This window comes from Tripterygium wilfordii, chromosome 9 (genome assembly GCF_013401445.1).
Source record: "Tripterygium wilfordii isolate XIE 37 chromosome 9, ASM1340144v1, whole genome shotgun sequence".
NCBI lineage: Eukaryota > Viridiplantae > Streptophyta > Magnoliopsida > Celastrales > Celastraceae > Tripterygium > Tripterygium wilfordii.
The window spans coordinates 665,592-687,741 of record NC_052240.1 but is presented as its reverse complement, the minus strand read 5'-3'; the positions used below and the strand labels follow the sequence as shown (position 1 = coordinate 687,741).

The 22,150-nt window shown below is 39.3% G+C and overlaps 2 protein-coding genes and 1 pseudogene across 2 annotated transcripts; 1 reads left to right on the top strand and 2 right to left on the bottom strand.

Moving 5' to 3' along the window:
* Window positions 1-62: 62 nt before the first annotated feature.
* Window positions 63-3,833, bottom strand: LOC120005543 (VAMP-like protein YKT61). Its single transcript, XM_038855229.1, has 6 exons — window positions 3,494-3,833; window positions 2,948-3,045; window positions 2,407-2,511; window positions 2,161-2,226; window positions 1,256-1,342; window positions 63-413 (listed from the first exon to the last, which is right to left on the bottom strand). Exons 1-6 carry the CDS (start codon window positions 3,684-3,686, stop codon window positions 363-365), a joined length of 600 nt encoding a protein of 199 aa, XP_038711157.1. The 5' UTR covers window positions 3,687-3,833; the 3' UTR covers window positions 63-362.
* A 1,390-nt stretch (window positions 3,834-5,223) lies between these two features.
* LOC120005436 lies at window positions 5,224-8,423 on the top strand (annotated as a pseudogene).
* Window positions 8,424-9,699: 1,276 nt separating this feature from the next.
* LOC120006606 (FIP1[V]-like protein) lies at window positions 9,700-20,406 on the bottom strand. Its single transcript, XM_038856691.1, has 9 exons — window positions 19,409-20,406; window positions 17,714-17,946; window positions 17,221-17,347; window positions 17,071-17,139; window positions 16,832-16,972; window positions 15,791-15,892; window positions 15,363-15,682; window positions 12,672-14,328; window positions 9,700-10,847 (listed from the first exon to the last, which is right to left on the bottom strand). The coding sequence occupies exons 1-9, from the start codon at window positions 20,273-20,275 to the stop codon at window positions 10,284-10,286; spliced, it is 4,080 nt and encodes a 1,359-aa protein (XP_038712619.1). The 5' UTR covers window positions 20,276-20,406; the 3' UTR covers window positions 9,700-10,283.
* Between the last annotated feature and the right edge of the window lie 1,744 nt (window positions 20,407-22,150).

Genomic DNA, 22,150 nt, shown 5'->3' with positions numbered 1-22,150 from the left:
AAAACTTGTTTTGCACATGGTTAACTTCATATGAACATTGGGACAAAACAGCTTAAAAAGAATTGGCAAACATACTTGTGAATACTGTATAAATATTAAAATCAAAACATGAGTGTACTGCATATACAAACGGATACATGTGAGCTAGGCCAGTGAACAGGAGATACTGAGTAATATATCAGAAAATCTTTCGCCAACATCATCCACTCCCTTCTTTAATTCACAAGAACATATAGAAGGACAAGGTCAGGACTCGGCGACGCAAAACAATTGATAAATGTATAAACATATTACAATCATCAATCTGTCATCCATCTGCTTCAAGTGAAAGCAGTTGCATTTAGCTCGCATGCCTCAGAAGCTTACAGTATGGTACAACACTGGTTGGTCTTTTTTGCTTGCTTGTAGAACATCTGTTTCAAAGATATAAGAACTGCATTAGCTACAAAGAAAAGTTCTACCCGATGTGCAGACCATATCAGATCCAGAGCCTCAAATTTCAGAAAGTAACAATCCCCAGACTCCATAAACTAATATCAAAGGTTCTCTGTTTCAGCCTAGGTCTCTACTCTCTACGTCCAGGTTTTCACAATTCATGTACCAGTAAAGCTATAATGCAATTGCAAATACGATACATGATGAATGCACAAGGAAAAGTGTTAGCTGCAGAATAATGTTCCCATGGTTCCGAGAGGGTATACAATTGCTTGATGCAAACAAACCGTGGGTGCCTAAATAGAACCCCGTGTGTATATTGGCATTCAATAAGTCAGAATGTTCAGATATACTGTTCTCTATCTTTCCTGTCCTACGACAAGGTGACTACCAAGGCCCCATTTATTGCAGAGGAAAGAAAATTAAAAAGAAGACAGAAGACAGTTGAGCCTCTACAAAGCAGAATCAACATAACTGATTAAAATTTTGCTATCTAAATAACACCACACCTCCATGAGATGAATGGAATTCAAAAGCACATCTATCATACAGGTACAGTTCCGGTAAACCTCCACACTAATGAAGAGTGATTGTCCTTTATAATCCAGGATCTAATGCTCTTGTGCAGAACATTTCAAGTTTTGCAAAGAATTTGCAGGGTCAATATTTTGCTCAAAGCATTCAAAATAGTTTCAATCATTAATGTGCTGAATTGTGCTCATGTGCAATTTCTTATATCGATACACACACGAGCCAATGCACATCAGTTGGAGTCTAAAGTAGCAACCCAACCAAAAATTCAAAAACAGAGTTTACGTACCTGAGATGCTGCACTCAGATCTGAACTCTTCTCAACTAAACTGTCCAGCTTCTCACCTCGCGCAAGCACGCTATCAATAGTTTTATGCTGTATCAAACAATGAAACATGAGAGAGAGTAAGAGAGAGAAATGAAACATGAGAGAGAGAGAGAGATACAACATGCCTCGAATTGATCCAATTGATCCATGTGAAAAACTAATCATAAATATGCGTGATTGCATAAATGATAACCCACCAAGTGGCTAAAACTTATTTTCTATAACCAAGTTAATCACACTATATTGAGTAACACATTGTACCTGGAATAATTGACTATTGAAGGGAGGAATTTTTTGTTTCAGATGGTGAAATTTACAGGCAAATATGTGGCCTAACGGTAGAGTTGCAATGGTGCAAACGAAAGGCCACAAGTTCAATTCTTGAAAGCAACCTCTTCACATATTATGTGGGGGATGTGGGGGTAAGGTCAGTGTACATCATGTGTCCCCGACCTCGCCAACTACGGGAACTTTGTGCACGTGAGCTGTTTACTCTTTACCTTGGTGAAATTTAATTGATTATGTGAATAAAATTCAACATATCCCAACCCTTTTTGTAATAAATTGGCAAGCTTTGAAATCAAAGACTTTCAACAAAGTGCCATTTACAATTCAATTTCTAAAAGAACCAAATACCTTTATATTTTAATCAAAATACAATATGAAAATGCTGAAGTTTGCTCTAGTAGATTTAAAAAAGCAATGTACGCTAGAACTGCCTTAAAATCTTTTTAAAAAATTCCTAAGGAAGCCTACTTTGAAAAAAAAATGTCATTTAAACTTTGTAAACATAATCACAAACATATCTCAGGGTATTAACAGAAAAAGGAAATAGGATAAAAAAATACTGCTCTATAAAAACTTACAAGAATGATTTTTGTCTCATCCAACTCCCTCTGAATTTTCAACAACTTGTCCGCCTCAGCAGGGTCCTGGATATTCAGAATTGGAAATAAAATTAGTAAGAAAAAAGATATCCCATATTTGACATCTAAGATTCCCATCAAAGAATAAACAAGATTAGAAAATTTTCAACCAAAAAGAAAAATCAATTAAAATTCACCAATCTACAGCACAATAACTATAACTGATCCCAAGCGAAAGAGATTTACCTGAAATTTAGCCAATGCTTCGGTCAAATAAGGCCATGGTTGTGTGCTATCTGCCTGTATAGTCCTCCATGATTCACCAAAATTCTTCTTGTACTCGTCTAGCACCTACCAAATGCAATGGTTCATTTTCCGACCAAGAAACTAAGCAATTAGAAGTATCCAACATATTACGAACCATAAACAGTTCTAGACACGGAACAATTTAAGGACGCAAAAAATGTCAATATGTCATCCATCAAGGAAAATGATCATTCTTTGATGTCAACAAGTAACAACAGCACAAGGGTTCACCAATTCTGAAGGACTACAGAAAATATACGAAAATCTACAACATAATATTTTTCCTCGTGTGAATGCTAAACTACGCGATTTTTAACCTTCGCCCGATATAAAACTTGATCTGACATGCAGCAGTTATATCTAGTGATAGCGCAGCCAGATATTATAAGGGTTCACTAACTTTGACCTCAAAAATAGTAATACAAAGTGTCAAAATTTCCTCCACCTTTTGATTCTGTGGATTTCAAAGACTTGAAATTACCTGATTAAGAAGGGAAAACGAACTCCTAACTGGATAGTGATCATCCATAAAACCCAGCGCACAGAGGCCATTGCTGTTATAAGCATGCACCTTGTACTCTGCACCCAAAACATTAAGGACGAAATTTACACAAAATTAACCGCAAGTTCAACAAGGAATAACAAAATCAGCATCAACACAATTTTTACTTCTCCTCAATTGAAGGTACAAGAAATTTGAATTTTTTTAATCAATTGAAGCAAAACACAAACTTAGAATCCAAATCCACAACCATGCAAAAAAAAACAGGAAGCAATCAATAATACATTAGCAATAAAATTCCCAATCCCAATTACAACCGACAAATCCTAAAAAGATCCCAATCCAACACCCAGACACAACAGAGACCCACAACTTCTTGTGAAAACTCACAATTCAAGCTCGTATGACACAGAACTACCACGACCCCACACATAATCAACGAAATTCGATAAGAGATTCTTATGCAGCCAAAACTGAATCAAGCGAAAGAAAAAGAGATGGGAAGGCAGGGAATGGGGGCAAAACCTTCGTGCTGTACTGATTGACGCTGGCCAGGAGGGGTTCGCCTGGCGACGGTGCGACCGACGAAGACAAGGAACTCCTTGACGCTCGACCTCTGAAAGTAGCCAAAGTGGCTGACATCGGAGGCGTTTGCCAGTATGATCGGATCCGATCCTTCTCCATCGCACTTCAATACCAAAAGTGCCGTGATCTTCATCTCAAAATCTCTCTCTCTCTCAGTTACGAGTTGCGTGGAACTATTTGATGTCGGGGACCTCGTTAGAGAGGGAAGAAATGGAAAAACTAGTTACGATCAGGTGTGGTGTATGCAGGTAGCTGTATTGGCACGCGAGACATCTGACCGTTCTTTGTTCGGGATAAACTGAATCTGGCATCACAACCGTCATATAATATCATGGCAGCTTCAAATATACGCAGTAGAATATGATTCTTTGAAAATGTGGGGTCCGTGATACGCTCCTTTTTAGGTGTTCTTTCTTTCAGTGATTTTTATTTACAACAAAATTAAGATCAAACTTTTTTGAACATACTACTCAAGTGTTATATAAGTAAACCTACAACATAGTACCTGTGAGTATTACATCACAGGCAAAAAAGTGTGTGATAGAGAGAACTTATATACTACTTAAGCGGACTAAGAACAACCGATGTGGGATAAACACCCACACACAGCTGCGACGACCCAACGTATTAATCAAGTTTTTTTGAACATACTACTCAAGTGTTATATAAGTAAACTTACAACACACTACCTGTGAGTATTACATCACAGGCAAAAAAGTGTGTGGTAGAGGGAACTTATATACTACTTAAGCGGACTAAGAACAACCGATGTGGGATAAACACCCACACACAGCTGCGACGACCCAACGTATTAATCAAGTTTTTTTGAACATACTACTCAAGTGTTATATAAGTAAACCTACAACACACTACCTGTGAGTATTACATCACAGGCAAAAAAGTGTGTGGTAGAGGGAACTTATATACTACTTAAGCGGACTAAGAACAACCGATGTGGGATAAACACCCACACACAGCTGCGACGACCCAACGTATTAATCAAGTTTTTTTGAACATACTACTCAAGTGTTATATAAGTAAACCTACAACACACTACCTGTGAGTATTACATCACAAGCAAAAAAGTGTGTGGTAGAGGGAACTTATATACTACTTAAGCGGACTAAGAACAACCGATGTGGGATAAACACCCACACACAGCTGCGACGACCCAACGTATTAATCAAGTTTTTTTGAACATACTACTCAAGTGTTATATAAGTAAACCTACAACACATTACCTGTGAGTATTACATCACAGGCAAAAAAGTGTGTGGTAGAGGGAACTTATATACTACTTAAGCGGACTAAGAACAACCGATGTGGGATAAACACCCACACACAGCTGCGACGACCCAACGTATTAATCAAGTTTTTTTGAACATACTACTCAAGTGTTATATAAGTAAACCTACAACACACTACCTGTGAGTATTACATCACAAGCAAAAAAGTGTGTGGTAGAGGGAACTTATATACTACTTAAGCGGACTAAGAACAACCGATGTGGGATAAACACCCACACACAGCTGCGACGACCCAACGTATTAATCAAGTTTTTTTGAACATACTACTCAAGTGTTATATAAGTAAACCTACAACACACTACCTGTGAGTATTACATCACAGGCAAAAAAGTGTGTGGTAGAGGGAACTTATATACTTATCAATCTGGTTTATAATTGCCCACTTGTCTCTCTTCTTTCATCATTATCAAAATCTACCACTTTTTAACCGAGAAAGAACGACATCATACAATATTGCCCTTTCGACATTTGGGTCTAAACTCGGGCTACAAACTTGTGCTCACAGAAGTTTCACACACAATAACATGATAAATTGAGTTAAAACCCTGTACATAGACACAAGTTTTACTCCAAATAGAAATAAAACGACCTTCACATTATTATTAAACAATTACTTTGAAGCATTAACAAAGCAAAATCAAAGCAACCAAAAATAGGAAAAACATAGCACAACCCTAGTCATCACAAAATGTTCGTAAAAATAGAGGTTCATTGCAACCGAATGAATGCAATACTATAACTTACCATAAAACATAGCTCCATTCGAGTTAGCTGGGGATTCGAAAAACAGTTGAGCCGTTAGGGTTTGAGTTATCACCTTTCCCGCGGAACAGTATATTATAGGTCTAAAAAAGAGGGACAAAAATAGTAAATGGAACCTAATTGAAACTTAAGTTCTGACCAAGCTATTCACGCCACAATTGCGTGGGAGTTATTAGAGAAAAACTGCGAAAGAACCTAAACAACGAATCCTTGTCACCAATGCCAGGAAGTTACAACTACAGCTATGGTCCATCGGCTGAGTACCTGCAATTTATTGCCAATTCCCAGTTTTCCGTCGATGGGGTGCTCACTGATTTCCCTCCTACAGCAACACAAGTCGTTGGTGAGATTATAAACCATCTTTTGTACAAGAAAATTGTACTGTATATCATAAGTAAGAACTATCTAACTTATCATTGGAAAATACTATTCTGGTTGTTTTAATTAGAATAAGGACATGTTCATCAAAAAAAATAATAATTTAGAATGAGGACAATAGGTATGCCAAATTGCTCTGAATCATGCTCTGTCTTACTGATGCAGCTTGCTTTGCTCAAATGGGGAATGGAACCAAGCCTAGGAAAGGTAGATACTATCAATTGTATGTTACTAAACTACATTGCGAATAGTCGACATGAATTAGCATAAAATCAGTTAACATTACCTCTTTGCAGGACAAGCTTTGATCATTACACACAACGGAGCAAGTGGGGTTTCCACTGATCTTGCTTACCAGCAAGCAGTAAATGATGGGGCAGACATTATTGATTGCTCCCTTCAAATGTCAAAGGATGGAGTTGCCTTCTGCTTAGATACAGCAGATCTTGCAGGAGATACTACTGCAATGACTTCTTTTATGTCTCGAGCAAGCCACTACCCCTGAAATTCAAGCAAAGAGTGAAGTCTTTTCGTTCAATCTTGAATGGAGCAAGATTCAAATCCTCAAACGTAACCCTCTCTTAGGCACCTTTCCTACTTATTGCTCACACTTAAAAGCTAGTGAGCTTACTTAGCTCAAACTCACATGAGGCTTCTTAATTTCAGCTCAATTTGCTGGTCCTTTCAAAAAACACTCAAATTCTTGTAAGGAACCCAGCAGCCAAAAATGTGGGTAAATTGGTTACCCTTGCCGACTTCCTAGACTTGGCTAAGACAAAGGCAATATCTGGAATCATGATCAATAATTCAACATTCAGGTAACTATAACACAAATTGACAGTAAGCGATAGGAGCTCTGATTCATTATTATGGACATAGACAAATTCTAAAACTTTAACCATTAATTCCTTCTCAGAATGCTGCTTACTTAGCATCCCACAAGGGTCTTGACATAGTCGCTGTTGCGACCTCTGCCTTGAGCAACGTCACATTTGATAAGCAATCCAGTCAACAAGTCTTGATTCAATCAGATACGTGAGTAAGCTAAACAAGCTTCCTGTCTTTTCTTTTTGATAAACGCTTCCCATCTTTGCTGCAAATAGAAACATACATATGCTTAGTAGAAAAGTTGAGTGAAAGAAGTACTGACAATTTACAGCCTTACAATTTAGAACATATTTCTATTTTCTTTTGATGTTCCAGGAAACTCATGATCTGATATGACAGCCAAGATAGCCATCTTGCCACGTCCAGTTGGTCAATTACTGGCGAGTTTGCAAACTGGAATGCAATCACCTGCCCTTGCCCATGATCCACCCTTCAAGTAGCAGATATTGTTGACCCACCATTGCCTCCGGTGGCCAATGTCTCAACATCTAAGGGTACTGCTGCATCCAGACCTCATTCAAGTGCTTTAGCAATCAATGCTAATGTGGGTCTTCCTCTACTGGCCATTGAAGTGCTTAGTTTCTTCTCCGTCGGATATTAGCCATTAGCATCTGTTTCACAAAGAGATTGTATTATATTTTAACAAATAATGATTAGTTCGTATATAGAAAAGACAATTAGTTTGAACAGCCTATTTAATCCCAGTTTATTATTCATAGATTTTACGTCAGATTAACGAAAAAATCACAAGGATGCATCTTGTACTCCAGCTAAAGCGGCTAACCATCTTCGTCTCTGCATTAAACAATAAAACCCTAATCCGCAATATCGTTATAATTTGGGCATTCCCAAAAAAATTAGGGTTTTTTGTCTCCTCATATCATCGTTTTCTAGGCAGCCAAATAGGTATAAGCAAAAAAAGAAAGGGACGGCGAGGCTCAGATTCGCCTTTTATCAGGCAAGAGAGTAACAGTCCGCTGCCACGGCTGCGATCAACACGGTTGCCCCGTGAAAAGAACATAGTCATCGATTCACAGAGCTTCCGCTCTCGCCTCGCCAGGAAACTGGGTGTTAGTCAATGCCTGAATCGTGCTTTCAAGAGAGATCATCACAGCCTCATGCATTCGGTTTTATAGGAAAGAAGAAGAAGAAGAGGGTTTGGTTTTGTTGATGATGATGAACATATATATATACACACATATATAGAGAAAGGGCTGTTGCCGATACAAATATTGGGGTGAAATCATCGGCTCCGCATCCATTCAGAGAGGGAGGCAACCACCCTCAGAAACCAATCCGTCCTCTCTGAGAGCAAAACCTCATTCTTAAACCAATGAGTTGATACCCTAACTCGGTCTCATATCTCCTTTTACATTGCCCCAATTTATCTGTAATTCCCTGTTTACCCTTCCCTTAGCGTTATTTGGTGAGCGTGTGCTGTGGGTATTTTGGTCCTTTTAAGAGGGTTGAATTGAATTTTTTGCGCTCTACACGTGCAGCGCATGCGCGACCTAGAGCAGAGCGAGATCTTATTAGTTATTACCTGTTTGCCCTTATCTTCAATGAATTCTCAGTTCTTCAATAATGGCTTTCACGTTGTGGAAATTCAGAAAATAAAAAACAAATTAAGAAAATTTGTCCACTAAAATATCCGAGAAACCCTAACTATTTCGTTAATCAAAAAAGGGCTCAAAGATCAGGCGCGGATAATAGGAGCAAAATCGGATTCCTGGAAGGGCGAGGCTCAGATTCGCATTTCATTAGACAAGGAACAGAGACCATCGTGGCTGCAAAACATGGAGCTGCCAGTGAAACGACGGAGAACTCCACCATTTCACCAGGCAAAGACTCAAAGCTGCCTCGCCAAGCGACGGCCCTCTTTCAATGCCTAAAAATTTAGGGATCTGAAAATATATCATCATAGCCTCCTCGCATTCGATTTTACAGAGAGAGAGAGAGAGAGAGTGTGTATGGATATTAATGGGAAAGGAAGGAAAGGGTTGTTGGTCGTAAAAGAGTGAAATCATCGGCTCCGCTAACAACCAGAGAGGGGGCAACCACCCCAGGAACCTCTTCATCTCTCTGAGAGCAAAACCTCAATTCCTGTAACAACAGATCCCACTGCACTCTGCACTCTGCACTCTGCACTGCATATTTCCCTCTTTCTTTGTCCTGATATCAACTCTTATTCCATTTCTACCCCTATTTTCGTCCCTTTTTGGGTCTAAACTCGCTGCGGAGAAATTGCAACTGAAAAGGTTGCGAGGATTACGAAGTCAATTCACTTTGAGCTGTGGGCCATGGATCCAGCAGAGATGAGATTCATTTTTCCATTGGGCCATTAGTTTCAGATACTGGGCCTTTGTTTTTTTGCAAGACTGGACCTTATTAATAGCCCATTAGTCATGAAACGAAGTTCATCTAATTTGCTTTCAGAAGACATGGTTGCTATTAAGAATTTTGGAAATCATAATCTTGCCAAACTTCAACAGAGGATTGAGTTTTGGAACCCACTCAGTTATCCACCAAACAATTGACTGATAAATCTCTAACTACATGACTAAGACCCAATACGAAAAAATAATGTAAGGTAACATTCGCATACGTTCAGCTAAGTAATAGATCATCTCACAAATTGCTATCATAAAAACACCCACGGAACTTAAATTTACAACCTCTCACTTAAATTTACGACCTCTCACTTGCGCTAAAAATTACCGTGCTCTAATAGCAGCAACTATCAAGGCTATTCTACGGAAGGAAGAAAAAGGACTAGAATCCATCATGTGATCAGGATAATATCTTTTTCCATCAATGCTCTCTTATCTTCTTTAACTCTGCTAATTCCTCGAAATACAAAAGTACTTCTAATTTGTGTATGCTGGCCTTCTGCCGTCAGTATAAAATGATAAAAACTAATCGACATGCATGATGAATGTAAATATACAACATCATTGTTCAAATCTACCTTGATTAAGTCTGCCATCTCCATTGATTTCTTGTGCTTCACTTCCACCTTCACAAGTCGAAGAATTACAGGAGGGGGGCCATCAGGGGATTACTCCCTCAATCTCCAGAGAACTTGCTTACATACAGTCGCGGATCCTGCTAGCAGCTTTTACTGATCTGGCGAGTGAACCTAAAATCGGAGCAATACTGTTGTATTTGTCTATTTGACACAAATGTGATTCTGTGCCACCGTAAGTTATCAATCTATCGTCACAATCACTAGTATATACAACAGAATACCAAAAAAAAAAAGTACGGCAGCAGCATTGTTACATGATTATATTTTACTGTAATTCAAAGATCTCCGATGATTCCATGTCTTAAAAGAATAAGGTGAAGCAGACGGCCTCTCAGAATCATAAGGCAGCACATCCGTTATTCAACTCTTAGTTACTGATCCACCTTCGCTTCCGAGCTGGCCTCTCCGGTTTAATTTCTGAATCCGTGGGAGTTTCACTTGTGGCAGTAGGCAGAGCTTCACTCTCTATCTTCTTTATCACCAGGGCATCTTTCTCACTTGGCATTGGAAGCTTGAATCTCTCACTTCGCTTCTTCAACTTCTCAACGGTATCAAGGTGTCGATCATCCATCGGTTTTGCATCTCCATCCTTAGACTCCACATTCCCAGCACTATTCTCTTCAGCCGATGGGTGTTGGTAGTCAACAGCATCGACTGTTTTAATTGGTTCATCTTCTGGTTTGCCGGCTTCTGACGCTCCATCACTGTTCTTTCTGTCCATGTCTTTAAACTTCTGGGATGCAGCTGACTTGCTGTTGATACTGTAGTCCCTCTCTAAATGGCTTGTCCAACGTTCCAATTTAGAACGGCCTCTTTTAGAATCCTGTTGTTCGTCATCTGAGGATGCATCTTCCCTATGTTTCCTCGAAGAGCCATGCTGTGTTGGTATCTTACTGCTACCATTTCGTCGTTCACTCATGCCTTTGAATCCCTAACCAAAGGCAAAAGCAACCATGAACAATTCTAAGAATTAAGGGAAACATCAAACTTCCAACATTCATCAATTGCAATTAGTGACAATCATTTAAAAATAATCTACGTAAAAGTTAAGGAGAGTGCCACGGGCATAATCTTGTTTTATTTCACTTGTTACTGAAATGATCAAGCATGCCGAACAGATTTGTTTTCGAAAATTAGTAAATCATTAGAAACAAATACACAGGCAGTACGACAAAGAAGCACCAAGGCAAAAGAAACCCAAAAGTTTGCCTCAGCGCTGGCCCAAACATGGAGATGCTTCATACATAGTGCACATGGCACCGCACCATAAAACACTTGAAATACAAATCTAAGCAACCACCCAATGAGTAAAATAAGTCTAACTTGAAACAAAATACACATGAACAGAAATGGGAAAGCATGGAATAAATCAAGCAGGATTGTAAAACAGTAAAGCCAATTAACTAAAAAATGAAAAAACTAGCAGAAACAGGAAAGATGGTGTGGAATTCCCTTGGAACAGCTAAGAAAAGTAACAATCAATTTAAACACCAGAGGAAAGGTTGATCATAAAAAGTTAGAATCCCACGAAAGAATTGCCTGCATTTGAGTTTTTAACAATCTTTAGGGATAAATATCTGAGCACAACTATAAAAATAAGGAAACAACAACCATTGCACAGCAATCCACAGTAGGTCAGATGACGCAGCCGTGCCCCCTGATTGAGACATAGTGCTTTGAACTTGTAACACCTCAGTGCAATGAAGCAAACTTACCAATGCACAAAGGTTGGCACTTCGAAAATGACCACCAACATTAAATACAAATTCATTTTGAAAAGCCAAATGATTAGCAGATCTTACACGTCATATCATAACCAGCAGACACCAGACAGTTCCTGGGAGAATAGGATGTCCTCAGAATACTAAAGATGTGCACAGCTTAAGAAACATGTCACTTACAAGCTTAGCATAGTAGCCATGTATCCAGTGGCTGAGTTAGGATTTTCAATGGGGTAAGGATTTTGATCAAATTCAAAACAATTAAATAAATATATACATGAAATAATATTAACCGATAGTAAGTTGTTGGGGAAAAAAAATTAATGCTGCAATCCACATTTGTTGTCAAAATAACAATAGGAAAGCTTCTAGGTTAAAAATGTTCCATGATCCGTATAACATCTAATTATTTCAATTTGCAAGTTAAGATAGTCAAGCATTAATGACATCTATATAGTGAGTGAATAATCTTTTAGAGCCTAATTACAGAGAAGATTCCTTTATTTTACTTGATACTTAGAAAGAAGGGGGGGGGGTAAAATTAAAAAATTATGTCCATGATAAGGAAAAAAAATCCAATGGGGGCAGCTGCCTTGCAAACCACCCTCCCTCACTCCACACCATGCAAGGATCTAGTGACCTGAAATCTCACTTTCGGAAGATTTTATTAATTGATATTTCCTAAGCACTTTCCTTGGGAAAGACTTCAATTGCATTGCTCATCAAAATGGTAAATAGCCTAGAACATGGAGACCCGTTCAACTAGACTTAAAAAATTAACTATGCTGATCCGATCATGAAGGTTTTCAAATCCTATAATGACAGTCTGGAGTGTGAACCCTCAGACGACCCCTATTCTTTGATTAGAGAGAGGACTCTGCTCAACAACACTTTTCTTGATTGAAGGATCCAACAAGGAACCTTCTTTCCAGAAAATTTGGGTTTCATATTTAGTAAATTTCAGTTCCCCAGAGCAAGGAAATTTCCTATACTCCACCGTATTTTACAATCTGTGTCTTAAGTTCGGAACATACCATCTCATTAAGACCGCTCTGGTCTTCTTGATTTCGCTTAGAAGAGGATGAAGTGTAGTGATCTCCAGCTTCAGATTCCTTGTTCTTCCTCACGTTCTCTTTTTGCTTCTTCTCATGCATCTTTTGGTTATCAGAAGCACTGACACCACGGTCATTACGAGAGCTTGATCTTTCCTGTCTAGATCTTTTTTCTGCATGACTAAACTGACTTCCGCGTAGGTAGACGTCGTCGCGTCCCCTATGATGAGAAAAGCTTTCATCCCTCTTCAAATCACCATGGCGAAAGGTGTCCTTAAGTTGGATCTCCTTGTCAGAACCTTTATATTCATCCCTTGCCCTGGCATGGCCGGCCCATGCTCTGTCATCTGCCCCACGCCCACTCCTCATAGCAGCCCGTCCTTCCTCTCTTTCCCTCTTGAGAAGATTTTCTTCATGGGACTGTTTAAGCCTGTGCCACTCCTCTCTCTCCCTCTGCTTCTCCCCCCTCTCCCTATCCATCCAAATCTCATCTTTGTGCCTAACAGAGTGGTAATCATCAATATTATCTCTAACTCTTTGTTGGTCATTTCTCTTCCGTGGATCCAAAACATCATCCTTTTCTCTCTTTCGGCGACTAGAGCTTTCCCTGTGTGCGTGCAAGATCTCTTCTTTGTCTGCAAAATCCCTCCTCAAATGCTCCTCATCTCTCCTTCTCTTGTTATTGTAATCATCCACAATTTCGTACCTATTCTTCAAGGAATCATCTCTTTCCCTGTTCTCTGATCCAACATCCTTCTCATAACGAACTCTATAGCTTCCATTATCCAACTGTTTTTTGGAATGAAAATGCTCATCTTTGTCACCCCTCTCACTCTCCCGAACCTTTCCTCTGTACCTGGTTCCCATTTCTTCACCATGTTCTCTTTTCCTTGTATCTTCATGTTTTTTTCTCGCCTGAGGATCTTCATCCCTCCGTTGCCAAGCTCCATCAGGGTTGTTTCGCTCCTTTCGCCTATCAAAACCCTCATTTTTCATATACAACCGATGAGACAACCTAGGATCCATGTCTCTTGAAGCATAAGAATCCTCCATCCCTCTGCTTACCACGCGGTTTGTATCATCCACTTCGTATCTAATATCACGATCCTTTCTGTGGGAAATCTTTTCATTTTCATCAAGGTGCCTCTTGATGCTCAAAGAGCGGGTAGAATGACCTTGAATAACTTCCTCCTCAACACCATCCTGTGACTTCTGATCATCTCTGCTACTGCCTGATCTTGCTTTGCTATTCTCACTGCTTCTTGCAGCCTTTGAGTTCTCTGCATCATCAGGTTCTTCAACTCTAGGTTGTTCGACCTGAGAACTCAATTTTTGGTTCTTCATAGCATGATGTGAAGTTCCATCTCTAGACATGTTATTTGGAGAGGAGATCAGTTTGTCTTTTTCCACTCCAGAGTTGCCCTCAGCCAGCCCAATCTCATCTTGCACAATGTCTTTATGCTCAGCACTCGCCTCCAGTTCATCCCTGACTGTGACAGGAGATGCTAACATTGAACCATGCCTGGCATCCGTGCTTTCAACCGCTTCCTCCTCATCATTATCAAGGAACTTATTATCGCGTGTACTTTCACTAGGAGTCTGCTGAGGGGATCTTTCACGAGCTCTTCCTTGTGTCCTCCTGTGTACAGAATCAGAATGTCAAAAGCATCAGCTACAATCAGCTGCAAATGCACCAAGTCCAAAGAACTACAAGATACATAAACATAATGAACATGTCAAACAAACAGAAACAAATTCTTAATTCAATTAAACGATATGTTATACCATGAAGTTAATTTCAATGCATTCTAAAATGTCAACAACTTCATCAGGAGCTTTTGAAAGAAGAAAAAACCCTTAAATAAGCAGAAAGAAAAAGGAAAGCATTTAGACCATCAGAAGTTCCGAGCTTAACATAGAAAAAGAGTTTTTATAGCATAGAAAAAGAATTGCTATTTCATAACCTATGACTGCATTGACCTACGTCGACTGACCTAAATAATTGGCAAATTATCACCGTCTTGTGTGCACACTTTCTTTCTTTCCCTCTAAGTTAACTTGATTTACATGAGATTTTTATATTCTCTCTTAACTCATTTGCACCACCTTGGTGCTCCTTTTAATAATATCCTTTTTGCATTCAAAAAGATTTGCATATTCTCTTGCTCAAAGAGCAGAAGGTAATAAAAAAAAAGTAACATAAAACAATCACATTGAGGCCCCCATAGCCAGGAGCGTTCTTTATTTAGTTGATTTAAATTAAATTGCCATACTGGTAGCTTCACTTGACTTCAGCATCATCAAAATCTGCCACCAAGTTTCAAAAACTAGATAATATCACCTTCTGTATCTCAAAAGGCTTACATGTTAAACAATTCTAGACTCTTGTAATGAGCAATGAACACAGGGCTCGGGAAGGATAAGATGTATGCAGCCTTCCAGCCATTCCGCGACATTAATGCGGGTAGGCCATTTCTAGGTTTGAACCCATGACCTCTTGTTGTGACAAGCATAGGGCTTTCCATTAAAAGGTACACATATAATTTTTAAAATAAAGTAAAGAAGGGACACAATCAGACATTATTTTTTTTATAGTTCAAATAGGATGGAGATTTGAACCCCTACTAAAGTTGTGAAGAGCTTGAAAAAACACATATCCAGAACGTTCCATACCTCTCCTCAGGGGTACCAGGCTTCCCACTAGGATACAAAAGAGTCTGGCCCCGAGAACTTGGAGAATAGGGAAGAGGTGCTTCTGAAGGAAAAGACACAACTCCATCTCTATCAGGTGCTTTATCAGTGACAGAATCCATATAGGGAGGAGTCCTCCTAACTAGCTTCCTCTTTCGACTATCGTAAGCAAAATATCCCATGACCATCTGTGCATCATCTTCTTCATCCGTGGGGCTTCCTCTGAGATCACCCTTTGTTGGGTCGCTGTCCACAACATTTCCCTTGGAGTACTCATCTTCTAAAGAGTCATGCAAAATTATCTGTTTTGCCCAAGAGTAAATTTCGTTAATTGATGTTGCTCATGAGTTATACCAACCTTAATCAGAAGTCTTGATTTTGAATCAATGTGGATGAAGGCTAACATATACCTCAATAATTGCATCAGAATCACGAATTCGAGGAGGTCGCGTGTCGATAGAGGGAAGCCGTTCACCAGAACCACCTTCTACCGGTATCACTCTTCCAGTTGGCTGGAAGTAAAAACATTGAATTAGTGAGTTCAGATTGATATTAGCATATCTTTAACCATATTTTAAAGTCCATATGTAATGCATGTGAGACAAAAAGATCAACAACTGCATTTAAAAGAGGGGCTAGTTTCTTTGCATAAACATTTCTTAGTGCTTTAGAACAGATGTTGGAGTCTGAAGCAAGAAAATGCAGAAGCATTTGCATCCCACAACAGCATAGGTATGATCCTTCTACTAGAATCCATACTACTGTTTCAACTTTTTCAAAAAGATATCACTAGAATCCATAAACGAACACAGGAATCACTCACTGCTTTTTCTCAAGCTTCATATAACAGAAGGTTATTTTGTAATCTACTAAGAACGAATTCATTAAAGAGATTTGCTTTTAAACTCTTAAGACTATGGCTTGTCACCAACAGGCAACAGCTATATAGTTCTAGAAACACTGGAACAGTATACTACCAAGTCAAGTAGAATGAAAAGGATTACGCAGGTACAATAAGGAATTGACAGTAATATGCCATTAGAGGAATGACTGACATGGTTCAAATGCATCAATTAGAGAGAATGTACCAATTTTCCAAGTACTTGCAACCTAAAGGAATAAAGTTGTTGGTGACAAAAAGAGTAAAGGAAATGAAAAAAAAAAAATAATGTTACATCAATCCAAAATAAGACCCCCATTTTACCCCCAACATGTAGGGCCCACTTAACATCTAACACTCCACATTAATTGGGGGTAAAATGGGGGTCTTATTTTGGGTGGATGTAGCATTACTCAAAATTAAAATATCTTTCAGGTCGCATGATGAGATAGGAGGTTTCATTTAGAAGTATTATACTGATTGGCTGATTGCATAAAATTTTCATGTGGAAATTGCCCCTCCCTCATTTTGCCAAGCATCTAGAAGTATAACAGAAGAAACTGAAGCATACAATTGGGGGCCGCACACGTGCCGGTAATTTTGCTGAATCACTTTGCACAACATCTGGCTTCCCAAGATTTGCATTGTCAGCAGTAACATCATGAATTCCTGCCGCCGCTGCTAATTCCGGAGGCAGATCAGGGTCATAGTCCTAATATTAAAAGGATTAAAATATTTAACTTGTCACATATCAGTACAAGATTGCAGAGTATTACCAAACATAAATGTAATCTGTAACTATCTAATTACCTGTTCTGCTCTTCCACTTTCATAAACACGAATTCTGCTTTGCATGGTAGTTTCCAAACGGTGTTGCTCCTGCAAGAAATCAAATAAATATGAGGGACCTCCTGATTATGCCGTTATCTTGTAGAAAATGTCACTTCACGTCATATTTACCAGCTGTTTGCAGTAATCTTTCCAGCTCTCCTCATTCAAACCAAAGTTGAAGAAATCTGATATATCAACACCCGGATATTTCCATGGTTTCTCCTCAAAGGTATCAATGTCAACATCAAATATGGTCCTGATGATCAAGAGGATTTGCTAAGCACTCATCCGGCAAAACCAAATTTTAACACTCACTCAGTTACACAAATAGTATTATACTAAAATGTGCAAAACGCAGAATACAGCATCCATTGTACATAAATATACATATTGAAAAACAAACTAATGCAGTTTTTGCTGACAATGTACCATACTTAATCAAAAACCATAACAAATATTCATTCAGGCAGCACTTTTTCTCTATTTTAAGAAAAAAATACACTCAAATGTTGTACAAAATGGCAAAGGAAATGCTAGGAAGCAATGAAAAAGTGCCAATAATTAACAAGCAAAACAAGGCAAATACACACAAGAGTAACAGCTTAAGCCTATTCAATATTACTTGTGAGAGGGAAGTGTGAATTCCAGTCCACCACCGAAACCCCGACCCATATTGTTGCCCCTGCCTGGCATTCCAAAACCTGGATGAAAGCTTTTCATTCCCATTGGTCGCCAGTCACCTCTACCCCTACCAGCAGCAGGAACTATGTTTACAGGTGGACGAACTTGTCCAGGTGCTCCTCCAGGACCAACAGTACTAGCTCCAGGCATTGGTGTTGCACCAGGTCTTACATACTACATGCCACCAGAAAATAAATCACATGATTACCACCAGTGGATCACATAACAGGAAAAGCGTGAATAAGCTAAAAATAAGAAAGAAACTTGCATAAAACAGAATGAACTGCTCATTTGTTAATAAGTTGGGATGAAGAATTATGCATTTTTCGTTTGAAGTAAATATTATAGCCTTTCCTGTATTCAATGTCATGTCAATATTTGCGATTTAAGTCCCACTTTTTGGGATAATGTTCTTCATACAAGTTACAGGTGTGATATTAGAATTGGGAATATCAGGCTGTGTATCAATAGGCAATGCGTTGTTTAGATATGAAATTAAGAAATTGATATGTTCTTGCGTTCAAAAACAAATGGACATGTTCCACGCCAATTAGCGCTATCCATAACTTCCATTCCTGAAACTTAGCTATCATTGCCTTAACTCTTAAAAAACAGAAAGCACGGATAAATCAATACAAACTTAGCCATTACATTTGTACCGTAAACAAATCTTAAAACTAATAGTCAACAAAAATTGAGCTGTGTGAATTATGCTTTCACAACAGCATTCTTTTGCCATCATTATTATCTCACCACCTACCGTTTCTCAAATCCCAAACTAACTATAATGAGCTAAATATTGTGTCTCAGAAATTGTGGCACTAGGTCTATGACTTCTTTTATAATAGCCTATAATTTGAAGATGATGCCAGATGACTGAGATCACGATGATATCCAAAAGCAGCATGCTTAAGTTTCTTAATGCAAAACCATATCAGTTGCATGTAGGCTCGAGACAAGCTCCATTCATTTATTGCACCCTATCGCAATGATATCCCAAGAATGACCACCTAGGCAAGACTATAAAAAAGTAGAACTGTTTCATCAAGTTCCATGTGATTTAATCTAAAATAAAAAATCCACCGAGTAAGTGATTCAGCAAAACCAAAATGCTGCTTCAGCCACATATAGCATGCTGAGTACAGAGTTGATAAGCATCCACCTCACTCCCAAAGACCAAAACCAGGTAAGGTTTGTCATTGCTAGACCTGTACGATTGTGGAATATGGGGTTCTTGGCAACCACTCTTATAAAACTCAATGGCGAACTCCAAAATCAAAAACATTGACCACCCTGGAACCCAGGTTACTTCATTTGTCAGCTGAAATTATTCACCTTCCCCATGGATATACATCAATTCCCATGAAATGTGCACCATCCAAGGCTTGCACATTCTCCAAGTTGATGCAACTATTCACAATTCAAGCAAACAGATAAATTTGGATAGAAATAATTTCACTATTAAATCGAATATACAATTAAGTCAATTCATTTTTATTCCACTAGAAAAACGAAAAATTTCTATTCATGCCTTACAACAATTACAAGTCCACACACTCTGCATACAAAATCAATCCCACTTCCAAGAAGCAGTCCCTAAATTCTTTTTATAAAGTCAACAGCATATAACACTGACCTTAAACTGAGAATGAAAGGGATATTGATACCCATGATTGCTATAACCAATCTTTGGAACTACAGCATTTGCAGCACTATCCTTCCCGGCCTCGCCTCCCTCCTTCTTCTCTCCATCAGCCACCTTTGCTGCCGCATCCTCGCCCCACTCCTGCTCTGCCATTACCTGATGCGGCGGGTCTCCATCAGCCACAATGTTCAGCCCACCATCGTCCTCGTCATCGCCGTCATCGCCTATTAGCCCTCCACTGTTCATTCCCATCGGCCCTTGGTTAACATCATTTAACAATATCCGCAAATCATCATCGCTATCACTGTCCCAGTCATCTTCTTCACCGCCACGGCCCTCTACATCATCCTTTTCTCTAGCGTCGTCCGTGTTCCCGAGATTGATCAGCTCATCGTGGCGATCAGAGGATGATAGCCCCGGAATCCCCTGATTGGTAATCCCATCTTCAATGTCAAATTCCATGTCCGTATCCTCTGCTGGAAGTAATTCACTCCTGCTTAGTAACTTCGCGTCCTCTCTCACCCTCGTTCCACCAGCTGAATTATCCGGCACTGCATCGCCGCCAGTCGAATTCAACACGAAACCGCCGACTTTAGCGGGGGCCGGTGAGTCAGGAGGGTGAGTTTGCACCTGAGTACTGGAATTGGGACGGCCAGCTTCGTACATGATCTCTTCGTCGCCGCCATCGTTGATGATGCCGCTGTTCTTGATGTTTTCTTGTTTGAGATCGATCGGACGGAGGGAAACCGGCGGTGCGGGTGAGATAAGGTGGACCTGCGGAGCAGCAGAAGACGATGTTGAGGAGAAAGGTTTGAGGACGTCCGTGTACAGATCTCCAAACTCGTCGTCGTCTTCCATCAGAGACAGCGAATGACTTTGAGAACGAGATGAGAGACAGAAGAGGGAAGTCCGCAAGGGTTTAGAGGTGCTCGTGCTTGTGGTGGTGTTAATGCATTTTGAGGCTTTATTCTAGAGCTTAGGTTCTCTTAGACTAATGGTCACATTTCTGTCATTTCACCTAGTTCTTTTACTCTTTAAGAGGGTTATTTTAGATATTTCAAAATTTTGTTTTTTTTTTTTTCACAAATCCAATTTTCTTGCATTTTGATTTTTGTGGAAATAAAGACTAAATTGATATTAAAAAAAACATTTAATTTTTTTTTGAAAGGGGAAATTAATTGAATCAAGGAGAAGTACATTCAGCAAGATACAATGAGAGCAAAGAGGCTGGAACCTCACTATGAAAAACATACAAAGTCTCACACGAAGAACCAAGAAAAGCTAAAGCATCCGCCACTTCGTTACCAGCTCAAGGAGTGAATTGAACTTGACAATCCATGCTAGGCAATTGGGATCTAATCGAATCAAGAATGAACCCCTGGGGTCTTAAGGAGGGTCTGCTGTTGGAGATTGCCTGGACAATCTCTAAGGCATCGCCTTCCAAAATCAGCCTATCAAACACTGCATCTCGAGCTAAATCCATGCTAAACTTGAACGCAATTGTGTCCACCATGGAAGGGCCTCCAGCAGAGAAAACTCAGCTTCATAGCCGCCATCAAAACACGGCCAGAGTGATCTCGGATTATAGCTCCCACTCCACCATAATCCTCCCCCAACTTCCACCAGCCATCGACATTGACTTTTAACGTATCCAACCGGGCACGGAGGTGGCGGTGACTGGTGACGTAGAATGAGTGGTGTTTACGTTTGAGGAAGGATTTGATGAGAATCAAAAAGAAATTGGGAATGGAAAGCTCAAACGAGCAACAAAGAAGAAACAATCATAAATTTTGACTCGGTTGACAAATTTGCTATTATAATATGTTTCCAAAGATTGATATTCGTCCCCCATAGCATAGAAGTAGAGTAAAATACTGTCAACCATCTGCTTCAATAGTACCATTAAAAGTATGGTATTAACGTATTACAATCATCATTTTATAAAAAGTCTATTATTCCTTTAAAAAAAAAAAAAAGAACAGAGTTGTCATTCCTCAAAATACGCCCGTCCTCACTCTCACTGACGTCCTGTCCTCACTCTCATTGTCCTCACTCAAATTTAAATCTACAAAGGCAGAACAGGAGATAAAATTAATTAGAATAAAATTAATCCAATCAAAGCACAATGAACAAATGCAAAAATATCATACTGATAATGCGGTGAAAGAATTATTGAAACATTCTATTGGGGTGTAAGAAATTAAATCCTATGAGAAGTATCTGGGGTCCCCGGTTATGATTGGAAGATTGAAGTATCAAAAAGCCAGATTCACTTGTGGCTAGGGTGCTAAAAGCCAAGTATTTCAGGCAGAGCTGTTTTCTTGATGCTGATACTCTTACAAACTCCTCCTTTGTTTGGAAGAGTATTTGCTCAGCGAGGTGGGTCCTTTAAGGATGGTTTGCATTGGACAATTGGGAGTGGAAATATGACTCATATTTAGAAGGATAAATGGGTGGCAAGGCCCCCTCATTTTTCTGAGGCAAGACCTAAATCACATCCATGCACAATAATCTCGCTTAGAGCCACCCCAAGACTCCAAATCTCAAAGAAGGCATTAACTATTTTAGCTTAGATTGTGAACACTAATGCGAAAGCCCCAAAAGCAGAGACAGTAATTTGAAATTATAAACCAAAACTCAGTCAAACAAACCAAACTAAAATATTCGTACAGGTTTAGGAAATTGTGATGATAAACAATAGAGAATTGTGATCGACTGAGAATTGAAAGTTCT